This window comes from Molothrus ater, chromosome 9 (assembly GCF_012460135.2).
Source record: "Molothrus ater isolate BHLD 08-10-18 breed brown headed cowbird chromosome 9, BPBGC_Mater_1.1, whole genome shotgun sequence".
Classification (NCBI taxonomy): Eukaryota; Metazoa; Chordata; class Aves; order Passeriformes; family Icteridae; genus Molothrus; species Molothrus ater.
This window is the reverse complement of record NC_050486.2, coordinates 30292954-30312938: the sequence shown is the minus strand read 5'-3', so window position 1 is coordinate 30312938 and position 19985 is coordinate 30292954. Positions and strand designations below refer to the sequence as shown.

The window sequence follows — 19985 nt, the reverse complement described above, 5'->3', positions numbered from 1 at the left end:
CTGTATTAACAATGCCTTAATGTCCTGAGGGTAACTTTGTGCTTTCAGGGCAGGGGCAGCTGTTCCTCCCCTGGAACATCTGTAACCAACCTCCAGCACTCAGCACCTGCCTGAACTTGCTTCCTACCCTGTTCTATGTTGCATAAATGCTTTGTTTATGTAGTGTTCCAGTTAAGTAACTTATTAGGTGAGAAGCTCACATTTCCAGGATTTGGCTTTCAAAGGCCTGCCCTCATTACTCCCAGTTCTTGATCCAGGTTATTTAATGTTCCCTTCTAAGGTTTTGACAGAACTTAGGCAAAATGGGAATAAATAGAACCATAATTATAATTTCTCTTCAATGGAAAGGGTTAATGGGAGGCTTTAATCACAATCTCAGTGCAGTATCCTGGTTTTTCTGTCAGGAGCCTGAAATGAGCCCTTGTCCAAGTGGAAACACCTTGAAAGAGGGAGCAAGCAAAACCCCAGGGAAAGAGCCAACCCTCACGTGCTGGTTGTGGCAATGTTTAATGTCTGTTTCTGTCCCTGCACCCCAGTTTGGGTCCCTGGAGCCATTTCCAAGCACCTGAATGTGGTGATAAAACACCTTCATCCTCTGCCTGTGAGGGGATAGCAGGAAACTGGGACCTTGTTAATCTTTGAAATTGCTCCTTACAGCATTGTTGTTTTCATAAATGAATTAAAAAATAAACCACTCTTAACAGAGGTGGTTCCTAATGATGAGTCTGGAGGAGACTGAAGGAGACCCCAAGGGCCTGAGGGACAGCTCCAATTTCTGCTCCCTGTGACAGGACCGAGGGAACGGCTGGAGCTGGGTCAGGGGAGGTTTAAGTTGGTTTTTGGGCAAGGTTCTTCCCCCAGAGGGTGCTGGGCACTGCCCAGGCTCCCCAGGGAATGGACATGGCCCCGAGGCTGCCAGAGCAGCTCCAGGAGCCTTTGGACAGGGCTCAGAGATGGGAGTGTTGGGGTGTCTGTGCAGGGCCAGGGCCTGGATCACTGATCCCTGTGGGCCCTTCCAGCTCAGGAGATTCCTTGGTGTTTGTCTCTGGCATTTTCTCCTCTCCTGGTGTCTCTGGTGTCTGTCACACACTCCTGGGAAGGCCCTGGAGGGGCTGGATGGTCCCTGCAGAGCTGGGTGCCACTGCCAGCTCCTGGCACGGCTCCAGCGCTCCGTCCCACTCCTCCCTGGCCTTTTTTCTTTGTAATCACTTCTGCTTGGGAAGAATTTAGGTCTCAGAAAAACAGTGAAAGCCCCTTTTTGTGTGAACAGCAGGACAAAAGCTCCCAAAGCCCGAGGAGGATTTTGGAGCTGAAAGCCGGCTCTGTTCCCGGGGTGCTCTCATTGGTGGGGGCTGTTTTGGGATGGGGCTGCCCTGGGCAGGGCTCAGCACCCCATAAATACCCAGCACTGCTCTGGCTCCCTGCTTGGCTCCGGAGGCTCGGGGAGGATCAGGGAGGATGTACAGCCAGTGAGTATTCCTGAGGCTCCTCTCTGTGGGAGCACATCCCATGTGGAGCACTGCCTGGGGCTGGGGGGCAGCAGGGTTTGGAGGGGAGGAGAGGCAGGGAGCTCTCCATGTCTCCATCTCACATCCCATGCCAAGGTGTGGTTCTGGTCTGGGGGAACAGGCTCACCTCCAGGTTCCAAAGGATTGACCTGAATTTGGAGTAGAATAATGGAATCCTGGAATGGTTTGGGTTGGAACTGACCTTAAAGCCCATCCAGTGCCACCCCTGGCATGGGTAGAGCCATCTTCCACTGTTCCAGGTGCTCCAAGCCCTGTCCAGCCTGGCCTTGGGCACTGCCAGGGATCCAAGGGCAGCCCCAGCTGCTCTGGGCAGAGTTCACCAGCCTGTGCCTGGTGTGTTTTCATGGGCTTTGCAGCAGATAAAATTGGAACTCAACAAATAATTCTTTGCTTCAGAAAAGAAAAAAAAAAAAAAAGGCAAAAAAGAAAAAAAGAAGAAAAAGGCTTTTCCAGGAGCTGGGAGATACAAGCTGGATTTTGCTTTTCTGGTGATTTGGGTGTCCTGGTTTGTTGGGCTGCAGTATGGGCTGTCCCCTTGGTGTCCCTGCCCCTCCTCATGCTCAGGACAGTTCTCAGCAGCTGTTTGGAGCCTCAGAGCCTTTCCCCGTGGAAAGGTCCTTCTCCTTCCTCCCTCAAGTTCTTTGCAAGCCATGGATCATTCAGTGCAGAAAGATCCATCCCTCCCTGGGGGGCTCCCAGCTGTGCCCCTGCTCTGGGCTCACCCGGCTGTGCCCTTCCAGGGTGGAGCATCCTGCTGGAGGCTACAAGAAGCTCTTTGAGACAGTGGAGGAGCTGTCCTCTCCAGTGACTGCCCACGTCACAGGTCGGTCTGGGGCCTCATCTCCTCCCGCTCTCCTTTGCTCCCTGCAGCTCAGGGGCTTCCAGGGCTTTACAAGGCTGGATGTGAAGGAGCTCACAGGGCTGGTGATTTGGGGTAGAGAAAGGTCAGATTGGGTGGGGAGCTCTTTAGACTAAGACTGAATGTCTTGGTCCACAGCAGGTGTGAAGAAATCAGAGCTTGCTGAGCTCATGTGTGTTTCAACACTAAGTTTAATTAGAAAATGAAGTTTTGATTTTCTTGCTGTCACAATAAAAATTGCTTGGTCTGATTTGCCGTGCTCATCCCAACGCTGGGTCTCCCACAGGCAGGATTCCCACCTGGCTGAGAGGAAGCCTCCTGAGATGTGGTCCTGGCTTGTTTGAGGTGGGTTCAGAGCCCTTCTACCACCTCTTTGATGGCCAGGCACTGCTGCACAAGTTCGACTTCAAGGAGGGGCACGTCACCTACCACCGGAGGTACGTGCCAGTTTTCCAAGCAAAAGGAATAAATAAGGAAGCATTTGCTTGTCTGAAATGCTGGGAACAGGCTGTGCTGTGGGAGATCCTGGTTATTTTGAGTCCATGTGGTTATTGGAAGAGCTCTAGCAGTGATATCATTAAACCCAGCTCCAGATGCAATGTGAGGTTGTGGAGAGCTCCAGATGCAATGATGTGAGGTTGTGCCAGAGCTCTCAGGAGGTTCATCAAAGGAATATTTGTATTAATTGCACAGCCTGGTGTCCCGTGTAACAGAATTTCCCCTCCTGGCCCCCCAGGTTTGTCCGGACTGACGCCTACGTGCGAGCCATGACGGAGAAGAGGATTGTGATAACGGAGTTTGGCACCTACGCCTACCCAGACCCCTGCAAGAACATCTTCTCCAGGTACCTCGGGTGGTGCACACACTGCTGGGATGTTCTATGGAGTTTCTGCCTCCCAGGAGCCCCTGACTGCCTGTTGGTTTTCTCTGCTCAGGTTTTTCTCCTACTTCAAAGGTGTGGAGGTGACGGATAATGCCCTGGTGAATGTCTACCCTGTGGGTGAGGATTACTATGCCTGTACTGAGACCAACTTCATCACCAGGATTAACCCAGACACCCTGGAGACCATCAAGCAGGTGGGTCTTTGTCCTGAGCAGATAGAGGTGTGGAGAAGGAAGACTAAAATGAAAATCATAGAGTCACAGAATGGGTTGGGTTGGCAGGGATCTTAAAGCCCACCCAGTGCCACCCCTGCCATGGCAGGGACACCTCCCACTGTCCCCAAGTGTCCAGCCTGGCCTTGGGCACTGCCAGGGATCCAGGGGCAGCCACAGCTGCTCTGGGCACCCTGTGCCAGGGCCTCACCACCCTCACAGATATTCTTCCCAATATCCCATCTAACTCTGCCCTCCTGTCCCTCCATCCCTTGTCCCCAGTCCCTCTCCAGCTCTCCTGGAGTCCCTTTAGGCACTGGAAGGGTCCCCCTGAACATTCTCCTCTCCAGGCTGAACACCCCCAGCTCTCCCATGGCAGAGGGGCTCCAGCCCCTGGAGCATCTTCAAATTGGAGTTGGAGTTTGCAAATTAGAGCTCAATTGCAGAATTTGAGAGGAACTTTCCACAGGCAGAGCAAGGATGTATTGAGTCACAACACCCTGCAGAGCTTGTGCCTTCCCACCTCACTCCTGACTCTGTCCCTGCTGCTCTCCAGGTGGATCTCTGTAAATATGTGTCTGTCAATGGGGCAACAGCTCATCCCCACATTGAGAATGATGGCACTGTTTACAACATTGGCAATTGCTTTGGGAAAAACTTTGCCCTGGCCTACAACATCATCCGGATTCCTCCTCTGCAGGCAGGTCAGTCAATGCCACCTCTGAGTCAGCTGGGAAACTTTTCCCTTATGAATCATTTCTTTATCCTTTAAATGAACTTTGTTATCAAGTGAGGCTTTTTCTAAGCTCCTTTAATTTTTTTTTTTATGTTGTATTTAAGTCACTTCTAGATGGCTTCTAAATGATGAATTTTGTGTTAAAGGCAGGAATTTGCTGGGTAGATGCTGTAGGTGCAGCCCAGGTGTGGGTGAGACCTCCATAACCTCTCACCTGTCCCATTCCAGACAAGGAAGACCCCATGAACAAGTCGGAGGTGGTGGTGCAGTTCCCCTGCAGTGACAGGTTTAAGCCCTCCTATGTCCACAGGTAAAATTCCATGGGGTCAGCAGGTCAGCTGGAACCAGGGACTAGTTTTCACATGTCATCAGCAATGAAAATCAGGTGATTGACCAAGATCAGGGTCATTTTGAGCGATGATCCATGTGTTTAAGATAAGCAGCTCCATGTTTTTTGTCCAAACTGACCCCAGTGAGCCTGATGTGCTCCCCTGCCTTTCCCAACAGCTTTGGGCTGACCCCAAACTACATTGTGTTTGTGGAGACACCAGTGAAAATCAACCTCCTCAAGTTCCTCTCCTCCTGGAGCCTTTGGGGAGCCAACTACATGGACTGCTTCGAGTCCAACGAGACCATGGGGGTAAGCATGGGGTCATCCCAAACTGGGCTGGACCGGGCAGCCAGACCTGGCTCGGGAGGTCCCTTGGCTTCACCTTCATTTCCCTGGGCCTAAGCCCAGCTGCTGTGTGGTTTGCAGGTGTGGCTGCACGTGGCAGAGAAGAAGAAAGGCAGGCTCCTCAACCTCAAGTACCGCACCTCGGCCTTCAACCTCTTCCACCACATCAACACCTACGAGGACAACGGGTTCCTGATCGTGGACCTGTGCACCTGGAAGGGGTGAGGCCAAGGGTCCCTGGGCACCACAACTGCCCCTTGCACCACACACGCCCCTCCCTGCCCTGGCACATCCCTGCTGGGGCCTCTGGCACTTCCACCAACCCATTTAATATCTAACACATGGTGACATGTAGACTATACAGCACTGAGCTCTCCAGAGGTGCAGGGAACCTGCTTGACACTCATTTTCCAGGAAAAAAAAATTTTTATCTATTATTTACTTTTATCTTTAAGAAATGTTAGTGACTGGTGAAGGGTTGATGCTATTCTGGCTCCTGGGGCTGCAATGAGCAGGGTGTGTGTGAGGCTTGGAGGCTGCTCTTCATGTAAACACAGAAATGTGGCACTGAAATGATGAAGCTCAGCCCTGTGTTGGCTGCATACCCAGGACATCCTGAGCTGAGCTGATCCTGGCATAGAATCATAGAATTCCAGACTGCTTTGGGCTGGAAGGGACCATAAAACTCATCTTGTTCCACCCCCTAGCATGAGCAAGGTTGCTCCAAGCCCCTTCCTGTGCCTGTGCTGAACACCAGCAGTTGCTGGGTTTTCCTGACAGGGGCTGTGGTGCACACACAGCTCAGCTCTGCTGAGGAGCTGGACTGGGGCTTCTGTCACTCTATTTTGCCCCACCCCTGGCAGTGTCCAAGGCCAGGTTGGACAGGGCTTGGAGCACCCTGGGACAGTGGGAGGTGTTCCTGCCCATGGCAGGGGTTGGGAGAAGATAAGCATTAAGGCCCCTCCCAACCCAAACCATTCTATGCTTCTATGAATTTTAGGCAAAAACCGCCTACACTTCCCCCACACTTGCAAAGCCCAGCTGTGTTTGTCTCTGTGGTGCTGTTTGGTGCAGGTTTGAGTTTGTCTACAACTACCTGTACCTGGCCAACCTTCGGGCCAACTGGGACGAGGTGAAGCGGCAGGCGGAGAAGGCGCCGCAGCCCGAGGCCCGCAGATACGTCCTGCCCCTGAGCATCGACAAGGTACTGGAGGCTGCTCCCCTCCCTGCCAGGCCTCCTGCCCCACTTACTTCAAATTCAGCCTTTTCATTAAGAGAGCAAACTTTAAGTATGGGCTTTCAGAGAAACTTTGTGTTTTCTTTAGCTGATCAATGTTTTTCTAGTTTATTTATATGGCTGCCAAGAGAGGTTGTGGCTGCCCCATGCCTGGAAGTGTCCAAGGTTGGACTGGATGGAGCTCTGAGTAACTGGTGTTAGAAGGTGTCCCTGCCCATGGTGAGGAAAATGAGCTGAGCTTTAAGGTCCCTTCCAAGCCAAACTCTTTGATGACTCCACGTGTTACCAATCATTGCAGAGCCTGTGGGGCAGCAGTTAATACTGGATCTGCTCATAGCACAGAAGGGAGCAGCCATAGCCCAAGCATGTGTGGTTAAATCCTCCAGCCCTCGGTGTGAGGTCCCTGGGGCTGCCAGCCTGGCACAGACAGAGCTCTCTGGCTGGCAGCTGCTGGGTTCCTTTCCCTGACCCTGCTCGTGGTGGCTGCTGGATGGGCCAAGGGCTGGAGGGGACCGGTCAGCAGAGCCTCTCACGGAGCTCACTGGGCTGTGGATCAAGTGGGACGTGCAAGCCCACGTGGCAGTGCTTAATGAAACCTCTGAATGCCTCCAGCAGGGAGGGAAGCTGTGTTTAGGCTGAGGAACAGGACAGTTCTTGCAGCACTGCCAAGCACATGGCAGCAGTCGCCTCCTGCCGCTCCTGAGGCTCTGCCACACGTCGCTGCCTTCCCTGTTCAGTGCTGTTTGCTACAGCTCTGTGCAAATAATCCAAAACTTTTCTCCAATCCCTTGGGTATTTATTTCTCTTTGTCACAGGCTGACACAGGGAAGAACCTGGTCACCCTGCCCTACACGACAGCCACAGCGACGCTGCGCAGTGATGAGACCATCTGGCTGGAGCCAGAGGTGATTTTCTCAGGGCCACGTCACGGTACGATGACAGCCCAGCTCCCCAGGTCACAGCAGCCACGTGCTGCCTGCACCCCATGTCCCCCTAACCCTCAGCATTTATACACATTTCTTTTTCCTTGTAGCCTTTGAATTCCCCCAGATCAACTACAGGAAGTACGGAGGGAAGCCGTACACGTACACCTACGGACTGGGGCTGAACCACTTTGTCCCAGACAGGGTAACTATTGGCCAACAGGGGATGGCTTCACTTTGGGGACAAAAAGGAGCATTTCTGAGCTCTGTGGTTGTGTCCTGTCCCCACCTTTAGCTGTGCAAGCTGAACGTGAAAACCAAGGAGACCTGGGTGTGGCAGGAGCCGGATGCGTACCCATCGGAGCCGATCTTCGTTTCCCACCCGGATGCGCTGGAGGAAGATGATGGTAATGCTGCGGGGTGGTGGCATTTGGATTGGGATTGGGACTGGGATTGGGATTGGGACTGGGACTGGGATTGGGAAGGGCTGTGCCAGGCTGGCTGCAGGGCTGAGATGGGACAGGTGCGAACACTGGGGGGGAAATTTCTGAGGAAACACAGGAAAACTAAAACTAAAGTAATAAAATGTTTGGGTTGGGAGGGACCTTAAAACTCATCCTGTTCCACCCCCTGCCCTGGGCATGGACACCATCCACTGTCCCAGGTTGCTCCAAGCCTTGAACCTGGCCTTGGACACTTGCAGGGCTGGGGCAGGACAGCTTCCCTGGGCAGCCTGTGCTGTGTCCCTGCCCCTGTCCCTCAGCAGGGGTGACACTCCCGGGATTTCTGGTGCCTCGAGTGCCAGGGCTGCTCTCGCCTTGTCCAGCCGGGGTCAGACACAGCCCACACCCACCTGGGCCACACCCAGCGTGTTCTCACCTTGCAGGGGTGGTGCTGAGCATCGTGATCAGCCCGGGGGCGGGGCCCAAGCCCGCCTTCCTCCTCATCCTCAACGCCAAAGACATGAGCGAGGTGGCCAGGGCTGAGGTGGAGGTGAACATTCCCGTGACATTCCATGGGCTCTTCAAAAGAGCGTGAGCACAGACAGCAACACCTGGCCCGGGCTCCTTCCAGCTCCCAAAAGGTGCAGTCTCCGTTTACAGGTGACCCAAACTCCTTCCACAGCCCTTTGCACTTGTGGGGCTGCTTCACTCAGATCAAGCAGTTCAGTCTTGTCAATGATTCTTCAAAATGGTTAATCAGGTATTTTTTAAATGCACCCTTTGGTACCATTTCCTGTTAAACCACAAGTTGGGGGTGGTGGAGAGGTTCTGTTTATGCAAAATTAAACTTTGTAGCTGCAGCAGAGTGAAAGAAGCTGAAAGAGCAGAGAGTAACCTCAACACTTTTACATGTGGTAACATTGTGTACAACTGGCTGTGCTCTGTTACGCGGTTGAGAATTTTTAGCCTAAACTGAAGGATTCTGGATTTAAACATCATCCTGGTCATTGCTGTGGTATCCTCAGAGCAATCCCAGTGGAGTTTTCCACAGCTGCTTTGGGAATCCCAAGAGGGTGGCAGGCAGAGTTTTGTTCTTCACCCAGGCTGCAAACTGCACACCTTCCCTTGTGTGTTTGCTCCTTTCCCTTTCTTTTGTCCAAGTGTCCTTGATTTCTGGATTTCATGTTAAAACATGGACATGAAAAAATCAAGCAATTGTTACCCCTTGGTCTGACTTTGCTTCCTTAGAGTGCTACAGATGTTCAGCTTAATCCTTCCTTCTCCCAAAAGAAACTTTCAGCTGATGTTAAAAGAGGCTATTGTTGAGAATAAAAACTTCCTGCCAGCAGATTTAAAATCTGGGATTCTTGTTTGTCTTCAATTGTTCAACACTTTTATTAATGGTATCAAAGAATTAGAAAATCTTTATACTCGGAGTTCTGGTAGAGGGCTCTGGTTTGAGGGGGCTGCAGTTACATCCTGATGATGGGATGGGGACGGGGAGACACAGCCTGGTACTTCTTCTGTTCCATGATCTCCAAGCACTGGGCAATCACCTAATTAAAAACAAAAAACAATATAAAAACCCAACTAGTACAACTCATTACTTCTGTGCTTATTTATTTGTTCATTCTGTTTGTGAGACACTGAACAAGGTAAAATCAACAGTTCAACTTTCTCTTATTTTCATGTGAGGATCATAAAGTGGGAATTTCAGGGCTACAGGACTAAAGAAACTTCTTGGTGCTCTCCATTATCAAAGTTCCCATAAACTCCATGAAAATATTTACCATCCACATAGCTCCAAAAATAGGCACCATATTTAGAAGGGTTGTGTTGTGATTTAACCCCAGCTGAAACCAGAACAGATTGAGATCTTCAAGTAAACAAACTTCAGAAGCGCAGAGAAGATTTTTATTGCTAATAAACAATCTAACAAGGAAAAATAAAAGGACAAAGGCAGCAGCTTTCAGAAAGAACCTAATGGAGGGAGGGATGTCTGCCAATTTCAAATCAATAAAAAGGCAGGGGAGCATCCCAAATGCACACAGCAAATTTAAAGCAGGAAGAGAAAATTGCAAAAAGCAACATCCCAGGATAAAATAATGTTTTGGAAACAAAAGGAATTCTGAGGAGCCTGAACTCCAAAGAGTGAAGATATGGGTAATTATATGGAAAAAAGGGATTCAGATGCAGATTCAAATTATGGTTAAGTCAAAGGAGAGGCTCAGTGAGGAAATGCTGTGGTCAAGTAACCAGAATTCAAGATTTTTGATAAACTAATGAGGAAGAGACAGGATGAGAATTACTGAGAGAAATTCTATGGAGTGAGAAGTGGGAGCCCCAGGTCTGGATTCAGCACATTGTCAACCCTGAGTGAGTCATGTTCATCCACTGTGAGACTGGAGAACAAAAGGGCCTAAAAGGAAAACCCACCTTCCTGGTGTCTTGAGGTAGGATGATCCCATCATCCCAGAGCCTGGCAGAGGAGTAAAAGGCACTGCTTTCTTCCTCTAGCCTGGAGAGGGCAGAGAATTGAACAGGCTTAAAAGCACAATAAAAACAGCAGAGCAGTGAAAAGAAATTACAGATGAAACAGGCAAATCCATCTATCTGAAAAGAATGGGCAGCAGTGCTGTTAAAATTAGTCAGAAAGCAGCAAATAACAGAGCTGACCCTTCTGCAGTAATGGGAAGGCACTAACAGAAAGACATGGAACAACGTGGAAATTTAAAATATTTTTGCAGTAGATCCATGTTTGTTTCATTAGTCAGGATGTGTTGCTCTATAAGATGAACCAAAGTAGGTAATTGAACAATGAAATCCCTGTCAGGTTTGTATTGAATGTCCTTACTTTGCCTTCAGCTGTTTTAGTTCCAGTTCCTCTCCTGTCCAGCCCCCAGCTGGTGGAACTGTGGGGAAATTCTGAGAATCCACAAGACCAACTCTTGCATTGGGCCACAGGAACAGAAAGTTTGGACTGAACGATCTCCCACACTGCAAGGACAAAACCAAAGAAACAGAACAAACCCACTGAGACGAATCATCAAGAGGTGTCTGTGGGAAGAAACAACCAAGGGCAAGGCAGGATGGAGCACAGGTGGATTTGTATGAGGACAGTCACCCTGTGCTAGGAACCACCACCTCCCCACTGCCTTCAATATTTCTATTTTAATATTTCATTTTGAATTCCAAGCACTTCCATGATTAATTTTTCCATGTTTGCTTCTCAGCACTCACATGCATTGTTGCGTTTCTTACTTAAATATGAGCTCAGAGCTCAGTTCCCCAGCTGTGTTTCAGAAATGCAGTGACACTTGAGCAGTGTGACAGGTGTGTCCCCAAGCCCTGGGATGGTGCCACCCCATACCATGACGTAGCTGTCACTCCCAAAACAGCCTCCAATGACAATGGTTATTTTGGGAACAGCAGCACAGGCAACTGCAGCCATCATGGAGGCCTGGGCCTTCAGCCTGTTGGAATGGGCCTCTGCCTGGAATAAAAATAGACATTTTAGATCCTTTAAGACTTTATTCTAGATTCTCTCCACTCACAACAAACTTGTACTTCCAAATCATTTATTTATTTATTTACAATTCTGCAGAAACAGATCTGGGATCTGATGGAGGTTTGACTTTCCTTAGCCCAGGACAAATCCTACTGGGCTTTAATGCCTTCACTTTCAAAAGAGAAATAGCCAATTTTCTGGAGTGCAGAGTTAGCAGAGGAATCAATAAGCTGTATTTCAATGTCAAAAAACCACTGCAAATCCCAAATTTCCAGCCTGCCTTACTAACTGAACAGTATCATTTTATTTCAGCATCCAGGCCTGCTTAAAATTCAAGTGAGAAAGTTCTTAAATCTTTCCCCATTAGCAAAGTCATTACAAAGCTTCATCAAGAGTGGTTAAAAAAATCACTTTTCCTAACAGTTAATAATTCTGAAAATGTAACTTTAGGCCCAACAAGAACTAAGAATTGTTTGAAATGCATTGAAGCAAACATGCCATACCTGTGAGATGCTTGCAGGCCCTGCTGGCTGTGGAGCAGTGTTTTGGAGGAAGAGGATGGGAATTCCCCTCTGGCCACAGAGCTGGACAAAGTGGCTGCCCTTGAGAGCAGCATCGTGAGCCAGCTCCCCATTGCTGGCCACTATCCCCACCAAGTGCCTGCAGAACAAACATGGACAGTTGGACTCCATGATCTGAGAGGTCCTTTCCAACCTCAGCTATTCCATCAATCTCTCTTTTGAGCCCTAGGAATGACTGGAGTGGTGTGGAACCTGCTGAGGCCACAAAAGCTGTTGAGGAATGCATGTGCACCCATTTGGATGGGGAATGTCCCCAGCCATACCCTTCCACATGGCCAAATCCTGTCACTAATGTTGTCCCATAAGTAGCCTTGAATTCCTGGAATCTGCTTCCATCCACCAGCCGGCTCAGGATCTGCAAAGAAATACACAGACTTGACTTTACTAGAGAATTGGAGGTGAAAACAGGAGAGTTCTGCTAAAAATGCCCTGCTCAAACAGTAACAGACCTGAGTTATGCAAGATGAGCACAGAGGGTCTTTGGGTGACTTGCTAAATGCTCAATATGCACAAACCATCCAATTTGTGTTTTGTTTAATTACCAACTGTGTACTTTAAGACAAAGGCCAACTCCAAAATTATTTTAGTTTTACAAAGCCCAGCTGTTCCTGTGCATAAAAATGTAAAAAAGCAAAAACCAAACCCCAGTGTGTGCAGTTTCAGATTTTGCGCATAAGAAATGTTTGGTTGATATTGCTCATGCTTTTCTCTAACACAGTTAAAAGCTGCCTTCAAAGCTTTCTGCAGTCAATTCCCTCAAGTGCAGGGATTTACCCCTGGAAAAGATACTGCATTCACATCCTTGGAGACAAAATCTCATGTAGAACACAATGGAAACAGCGTGGGCAGCTCTGCTTGTCTCTGCTTAAGCTTTAGTTCCATCCCAGCCTCAAACAAGTGTGATTTGAGCTGTGTTGTTTTTTCAGTCAATAATTTCACCATTTCTTTTACATGATTTGAATGCTTGGGGGGAAGAAACAAAAAGGCAGGGGAAGGGAAACACAGACATGAAAGGGGTGTATGTTCTCAAGGCAGCCAATACAATGCAAGACATAAAGCAAGCATCCCAACAGTGCATGGAATCAGCTGGGCAACACTGGCACAATCTGGGATTATTTTATCTCCAACAGGATTTCAGGTATTTAAATGTTTTTATCATAAACATTTAAATATTTTTATAATAAATATAAATTATTTCTTATAAATATTTTAATAATAAATTAAAATATTTCCTATAATCCCACAGAACTGTTGCCATCCTGCTTTATTTCAGGCTTAAGACAGGCTGGCAACAGATGAAGTAATAATTCAGAATAACACCTGGAGCTGTGGGACAGAGCAGAGTGAAGGATGCAGGAATGAAATCCCTGTTCCCTTACCAGTTTGACAGGAAGAGTGTAGCTGTAAGCCAGTGGTGCCAGGCCCAGGAGCTCCTCAGGGCTGTACAAGGGACTGTCAGACTCCCTGTCTTGCTCTGGCACTGGCTCACAGTTTAAGGTAGAGACAATATTACGAATGCACTCATAGGCCTCCTTTTCTGAGGGTGCAAAATGGTCACTGCAGCCACTGACCCTAGGAGAGAGAGACATTAATTAGCATTGAATTAATGAGTTCTGTATCCTGAGAGAAAACCCAAACTCTAGGAAAAAAGCTGAGACTCTCCAAATGCCCTGTGGAAATGCTGTGTGGTTTGTTTCTGTATGAATGAGCTGAAAGCAGTCAGTGGAATTTCTGGGCAGTCCAATCCCAAATTAAATTCACAGTAAGGAGTTGTTCTTCCCCATGACTTTTGTGTTTATCTGGATTAAAGAAAGACCTTGGGATTTATTTTTGGCAATGCTGTTGTTGCAGACAATATCAAAAAGGGAAAAGAGGAAAGCAAACTTCAGCAATTATTTCAAACTAAGGGGTTGCAGGCCAAGATATAAGGACAGGAATGTATTCCATGTAGCATAATTGGGTTAAAGATGTGTATTCTGGAAAACACTTGGAAAAGAGGAGATAGCATCCATCTTCTGTAGCTGCTCCCTGTGAGGCACAGAGGAAATTACTTGAAGTTGTTCGAGAAGTATGTGGAACAATAGAGATCCAAATCCAACCTGTCCACTCCCTGCCTCACCCCATCAATAACCTCATTTTACTTCCATTTGGCTGATTTAACCCAAACCCCTGAACCTAAGAAGGCAAGCCAGTGTAAGCACAGGTTCCACTCTTAGCCCTGCTCTGAAATGCCAATGCCACATTCCTTTCAGGGTGAGCGTGCTGAATTCCCTGCTTTTGAGAAATCACCTACTGTGAGTGGAGCCTGGCTCCTCCAAGCTCCTCAGGAGAGACATCTTCTCCCGTGGCAGCCTTCACCAGGGGCGGCCCAGCAAGGAACAGCATCCCAATTTTATCAATGATCACGGATTCCTCAGCCATGGTGGGCACGTAGGCACCTCCAGCCACACAGGAGCCACACACCACGGCCACCTGAGGGGACACAGACACAGCAGTGCTGGACAGGGGACAGGAAAGGCAAAGGCAAGCCCAAAGTTATTTCAGAAATGCAGAAAGTGCTAAATCACAGCACTTGGGGAGCAAACCAGAAATTTTACTACCCATTTACACCTTTCCTACACCCCCTTGCACTCCCCATGCCACTGTACCTGAGGGATTCCCATGGCAGACATGATTGCCTCGTTGTAGAAAACCCTGCCACCGTGCATCTTGTCAGGAAACAGCTCTGACTGAGGGGCAGGGAAAAGAGAAAGGGATTTTTAATGGTAACTACGAAACTTGATGCTTCCTCTTTACTCCATTCATTCCCAAACACACCAAAACTGACACTGGGAAGGTCCTCATTAATAATCACTCCTGATTAGTATTTCATATATTTCATATACAGCATTCATTATGGTATTTATTCCTTTATATGTTGTCAAATACCCCAAAAATACCTATTTGCTTTGAAGGCACAGGTTAAGTTTTGTGATTTTTTCTGAAATCAATATATTCTACACAAACTGACTGTAAATGTGGAGAAGGGAAGGGTGGTAGCTCTATTTCATCTGTGAAATCCCTTCAGCAGTTTCCTTTTTTGCTTAGTTTTGGATACAATTCCCGGTAAACTTCCAGGTAACTTTTAAAATTTAATAACTTTAATTAACTTTAAAATTTCAGGTAACTTCTCCTGTGTGCTTGCCCTCAGCTAGAGAGAGAACAACTAGAGTCTCTATGACAGGATGATCTCTGCATTTCATAAAAGAACCTGTTCAAATTCTTATTTTGCAGTCAGAATTGCAAAAACTCCACTTTTAAAGGCCACAGAGCTTAGTGCACCCCTGGTACAAACAGGACAATAAAATACAGAACACTTTAGGGACTCTGGAGTGAAAATAGACCCCTCCCACTATGTACTCATTCATCAGACACAAAAGCAGCTCAGCACACTCACTGGAGTTTCTAACCTCTGGTCAGGTGGTGAAATAAATACTGATATTTTCTGCTCTGAGAGTGCCAGCAGTACCTGCAGGGGTAGGAAGGCTCCCCCACTGTCCACCAGGTGCACAGACAGCAGCCTGTTCTCCATGGCAATTTCCTGGGCTCTCAGTTGCTTTTTCACTCCAATTGGGTAAAGGGTTCCTCCTTTCACAGTGGCATCACCAGCAATGAAGACACACCAGATCCCACAGATTCTGCCAATTCCTGCAAGCAGTACCACAGATATTTATCAGGACTCTCTAAAGCAATAGGTAAAGCAAGGGGGGCAAACCTTTTAACTATTTCAGGCGTTTTTCTCAGTAATGCTACATCAAGAAGCTCCAAATTAATATGAAAATACCACACAGGGAAGAAATCTACACTCTTCTCTGGGATGACAGTATTTAACAATAATCCAAATGACAGAAAAACCTCAAATAAATTTACTTACTTCTGGTGACAATGTAACAGAAAGAAATACACTGTAACTATCCCTTGAGACAAAAGGGAAGGCAATTAAAAATTACCCCTATAAAACTGAAAAGTTTAACAATGTGTGAGGAAGAAAAGGGTTTTCACACTGTTCTTCTAGTTACTTTTTGAACTGGAACCACTCTTCAAAATGCAATTTCACTGATATTGAATGAAATTGAATTTCAATGAAATTTCATATTGAAGGGCTGTTTCAGTTTAAAGAGACAATGTCTGGATAGAAAATGCAATTGTCTGTGATTTGAAAAACACTTCAAAATGTATCTTACAGCTCCTGTCTCTCACATAACTTTGTCCTCTCTCATTTAAGAGGAGCTGATTTGACACATCACCCTGCATCTTTTGAGACAAAAATTAGTAAATGGTAAGTGGAATTACTAAATCTAGAAGAAACTAGAAACTGTCCTTTCAAAAGTTTCTCCCATTATTGTAAAACAGCAGTGGCTGAACTGTTCCCTGTTGGGAATAAGACCTGGACAAAACCAGCATTCACTTTTCCTAGGAAAGCACTTCAGGTACTAAAATACCCCATAATCTTCATTCCACGCATCCTTTTCCCCCCCGTTTCCCTCTCGCAGAGCCCCCAACACCCCGTTACCCGTGAGGCAGCCGGCAGCAGGGACATTCCCGTAGGGCATGTGCAGCCCTGCCAGCGGGGACAGCTCCAGGAAATCTGCGTGGTCCAGCAGCAGCCTGAGGCGCTCCCGCACGAACAGCTTCTGGTTGCGCTGCGTGTGCCGCAGGAGGGCGTTTTCTCCCCCTCCTTCCTTCACCCTCTCCAGCAGCTCCGAGTACCTGATGGAAAAAAACCCAAAGTTTCGCTCGATGGGAACAAAGCTGCGGTCACACGCTGGAGGGGACGGGTGGCTTCCAGAGGGACACGGGCAGGGGGAGAGCTGGGGCTGGAGGAGCCTCAGGAGTTCAACACGGCCCAGTGTAGGTCCTGCCCTGGGCCGGGAAAATCCCAAGGACAAACACAAGGGCTGTGGGAGAAGGGACGGACAGGGGATTGGGAGGATTTGGGCTGTTGGTGGATGAGAAGCTCATCCTGTCCTGTCCAGAGCAGGCCCTGGAGCTGCTGCAGGGCTGGAGCCCCTCTGGAGCCAGGCTGGGACACCTGGGGGTGCTCCCCTGGACAGGAGAAGGATCCAGGCAGAGCTCAGAGCCCCTGGCAGGGCCTGGAGGGGCTCCAGGAGAGCTGCAGAGGGACTGGGGACAGGGATGGAGGGACAGGACACAGGGAATGGCTCCCAGTGCCAGAGGGCAGGGATGGATGGGACATTGGGAATTGGGAATTGTTCCCTGGCACAGGTGCCCAGAGCAGCTGGGACTGCCCCTGGATCCCTGGCAGTGCCCAAGGCCAGGCTGGACAGGGCTTGGAGCACCTGGGACAGTGGGAGGTGTCCCTGCCATGGCAGGGGTGGCACTGGGTGGGCTTTGAGGGCCCTCCTGACCCAAACCATTTTCCTTAGAAGTTACCCTTTAGCAGATTGAGCTTAAACATATTGTACAGTTTTCACACAAATGGCATGAAAATTAAGATAAATTCACATTTTCAGATTATTGTTTTTCCACAGTGTAATTAAAAGCAAAGGTCTATTATTTAAAGCAAACATTTCACTTTTTTTATCCAAAAAAACTGTTTGATAAAGCTAATAATATAATAAATAATAATAATGAGGCTATCATAATGAGCCTGTCCTAATTCAGCATGAACCTCCATGTTCCACCTGCTCTTGGCAATAATCCAGCCAAAAGCTTCCTCCATCAGGCCCTGCAACAAGTTTATCTGACAAAAATCAGTAACTGGGAATGAAACACTAAATCTGGAAGATATACTAAAAGCAGGGAACATTGCAGTGTCACAGAGAGGAAGTGATTACCCAATGGTATTGCCAGGGCAGCACCATGTATAGGTAAAAAACTGAATAAACTATAAACAAACGTGGTATCTCAACTTTGGTCTTAAATAAACCAAGCTCTTCCTTTATTTCAAACACATTTTTCCCCCAGATGCATCACCTTTAACTGTAAATGTTGCTTGACACAAAGACTCACACAGCACTTTGGGTGTGACTCTGTGATCTGAGTGTGGCTCCCTGCACACGCTGGAGGCTGGAAAAACTTCGGAGGAAAAGGATTTTACTCATGTCCTCAATGCCACCACAGGAGGGCACAGTGTGTTTTCCAAAGCTTTGCTTCCAGCTCGTGGATCACTCCCCTGAACAAAGGCCTTTGCAATTTTGCCATCTAATCTTTCGGGACAAACACAAAAACCACATTTTGTCGTTTTATCTGTAAATGATGATGGACAGCAGCACCCGTCCCCTACTCTGTCAGGAGTGTGTGAGTCACCATTTACGTCTTTGCATTCAAAATGCAACACGAAACAAATGTTACGTAAGTCTGGACAAAGTATTTCTTGGCAATGTATGCAAAACAACACATGGCACTGTTTTAAATAGTTGCACCTTGGGCATTTCAGTCAACATTTCATGGACTGGTTTGTGTTGGAAAGGACCTCAAAGCCATCCAGCAACACCAGGCTGCTCCAAGCCCCATCCAACCTGGCCTTGGACACTTCCAGGGATTAAGCAGCTACATTGCTCCATGGAGGCAATATTGTCCCATGTTAGAAGTCCCTAAAGTGCCCGTAAGTGACTCTTACACCATGTCACAAATAGCAATGCTCTAAAAACCCTACAAAACCACTTTATTACCTTTTAATCACAGCCTCGCTGTTCCTTAAATTCTCTTGGAACACATGTTGGTACACGGCAGGGACACGTCCGTCTAGCACTGGGAATGTTTTGGGATGGCGCCCGGATTTGGGTTTATTACTTAAAAACCGGCGGGGAGGCAGGTGCTGTGTCCTTCCCCAGCCCTGCCTCGGCAGCAGCAGCTCCCGATATTCCCTCTGGAGCAGGCAGAAAGGGGGTTTCACCCGATATTCCCTCTGGAGCAGGTGGATCGGGGGTTGTTCCCGATATTCCCTCTGGAGCAGGCGGGTCGGGGTTTTCTCCCGATATTCCCTCTGGAGCAGGCGGGTCGGGGTTTTCTCCCGATATTCCCTCTGGAGCAGGCGGGTCGGGGTTTTCTCCCGATATTCCCTCTGGAGCAGGCGGGTCAGAGGCTGCAGTGGCACGGAGGGCCCGGGGCGCCGCCGGCCCAGGGCGCACAGTGGGCCCGGGGTCCACATCGCCCCGAGAGCTGAGGGACAACGAGGGACAGGAATTAAAAAGCAGGTTCACTCGGCTGGGCGGCAGCGCGGCCCCTTCGCCTCGGGCGCGGGTCATGAGGGGACGCCCTGACTCCATTCTGCCGTGAGGGGACACCCCCGGTGCCTGCCCTGCCCCGGGGACCGTGAGGGGACACCCCAGTTCCCGCAGGGGACATGAGGGGACGCCCTGACTCCAGCCCTGCATCGGCGGTGGAGAGGCGACACTCCCGACGCCCGCAGGAATCGTGAGGGGACACCCCTGGTTCCCGCTTTGATACGGGGGTCGTGAGGAGCCACTTTGACTCCAGTCGGTCGTGAGGGGACACCCCTGTTCCTGCGGGGGCCGTGAGGGGACACCCTGGTTCCCGTGGGGGCCGTGAGGGGACACCCTGGTTCCCGCGGGGGCCGTGAGGGGACACCCCGGTTCCTGTAGGGGCCGTGAGGGGACACCCTGATTCCTGTGGGGGCCGTGAGGGGACACCCCGGTTCCTGTGAGAGCCATGAGGGGACACCCCCTGTACCCGTGGGGGCTGTGAGGGGACACCCCGATTCCCGCGGGGGCCGTGAGGGGACACCCCGGTTCCTGTGAGAGCCATGAGGGGACACCCCCTGGACCCGCAGGGGCCGTGAGGGGACACCCCGGTTCCCGTGGGGGCTGTGAGGGGACACCCCCGGTCCCTGCCATGCCACGGCCGCCGCGAGGGGACAGCCCCGCTCCGGGCCGGGCCGGGCGGGCCCAGCGGGGCCCGCGGAGCGCGGCGGGGCCGGGACCGAGGGCGCCCGGGCCGGGTAGGGAGCGCGGGCCCGCGGCCTCTCGGCCGGAGCTCCCCGGCCCCCGCGGGCCCCACTTCCCGCCCGCCCCGCGCCCGCCGCGGCCCGGCCGACCCTGCCACCACCGCCCCTTCCTTACCCCGTCCGGTCCCCGCCCTCCTGTCGGGGCGGCTCCGAAGGGCGGCCCGCCCCCGGTGTCCCGTGCCCTCGGTGTCCTCTGTCCCTGGTGTCCTGTGCCCTGAGTGTCCTGTGCCATGTGCATCCTTTGTCCCTGCCGTCCCATTCCCCAGGTGTCCTGTGCCCTGGGTGTCCTTTTCCTTGTGTACCTTGTACCCCAGGTGTCCTCTCTGAAATTCAGTTTATCATTAGAATATTGAAACGAATTTGATTTTTCTCCTTCCACACCTCATCCCATCTCTGGGCTGCTTTGGTTTGCTATTGTCAACCATGGCA

General features: G+C 49.7%; 2 protein-coding genes across 2 annotated transcripts; one reads left to right on the top strand and one right to left on the bottom strand.

Moving 5' to 3' along the window:
• The first annotated feature begins 1437 nt into the window (after positions 1-1437).
• Positions 1438-8855, top strand: RPE65 (retinoid isomerohydrolase RPE65). Its single transcript, XM_036388176.2, has 14 exons — positions 1438-1469; positions 2270-2352; positions 2675-2825; positions 3125-3232; positions 3324-3465; positions 4040-4187; positions 4448-4529; positions 4727-4859; positions 4977-5116; positions 5970-6099; positions 6948-7062; positions 7166-7260; positions 7351-7462; positions 7942-8855. Exons 1-14 carry the CDS (start codon positions 1459-1461, stop codon positions 8091-8093), a joined length of 1602 nt encoding a protein of 533 aa, XP_036244069.1. The 5' UTR covers positions 1438-1458; the 3' UTR covers positions 8094-8855.
• Positions 8856-8878: 23 nt separating this feature from the next.
• Positions 8879-19746, bottom strand: LOC118689742 (biotin-dependent 3-methylcrotonyl-coenzyme A carboxylase beta1 subunit-like). The gene is made up of 13 exons (XM_036388175.2): positions 19672-19746; positions 18262-18751; positions 16140-16336; positions 15096-15274; positions 14236-14316; positions 13881-14059; positions 12967-13159; positions 11851-11942; positions 11510-11666; positions 10869-10991; positions 10353-10495; positions 9935-10016; positions 8879-9054 (listed from the first exon to the last, which is right to left on the bottom strand). The coding sequence occupies exons 2-13, from the start codon at positions 18738-18740 to the stop codon at positions 8971-8973; spliced, it is 1989 nt and encodes a 662-aa protein (XP_036244068.1). The 5' UTR covers positions 18741-18751; positions 19672-19746; the 3' UTR covers positions 8879-8970.
• Positions 19747-19985: the final 239 nt, after the last annotated feature.

Bases quoted from the DNA above. Each gene is read 5' to 3' on its own strand.
- RPE65 (XM_036388176.2), top strand. The intron at 7,063-7,165 runs GTACGATGACAG...TTTTCCTTGTAG, and splicing joins TTTCTCAGGGCCACGTCACG to CCTTTGAATTCCCCCAGATC. The intron at 7,463-7,941 runs GTAATGCTGCGG...CTCACCTTGCAG, and splicing joins TGCGCTGGAGGAAGATGATG to GGGTGGTGCTGAGCATCGTG.
- LOC118689742 (XM_036388175.2), bottom strand. From the start codon at position 18,740: ATGTGGACCCCGGGCCCACTGTGCGCCCTGGGCCGGCGGCGCCCCGGG. The intron at 15,275-16,139 runs GTAACGGGGTGT...TACTGCTTGCAG, and splicing joins TGCTGCCGGCTGCCTCACGG to GAATTGGCAGAATCTGTGGG. The intron at 11,667-11,850 runs GTATGGCTGGGG...TTTGTTCTGCAG, and splicing joins GGATTTGGCCATGTGGAAGG to GCACTTGGTGGGGATAGTGG.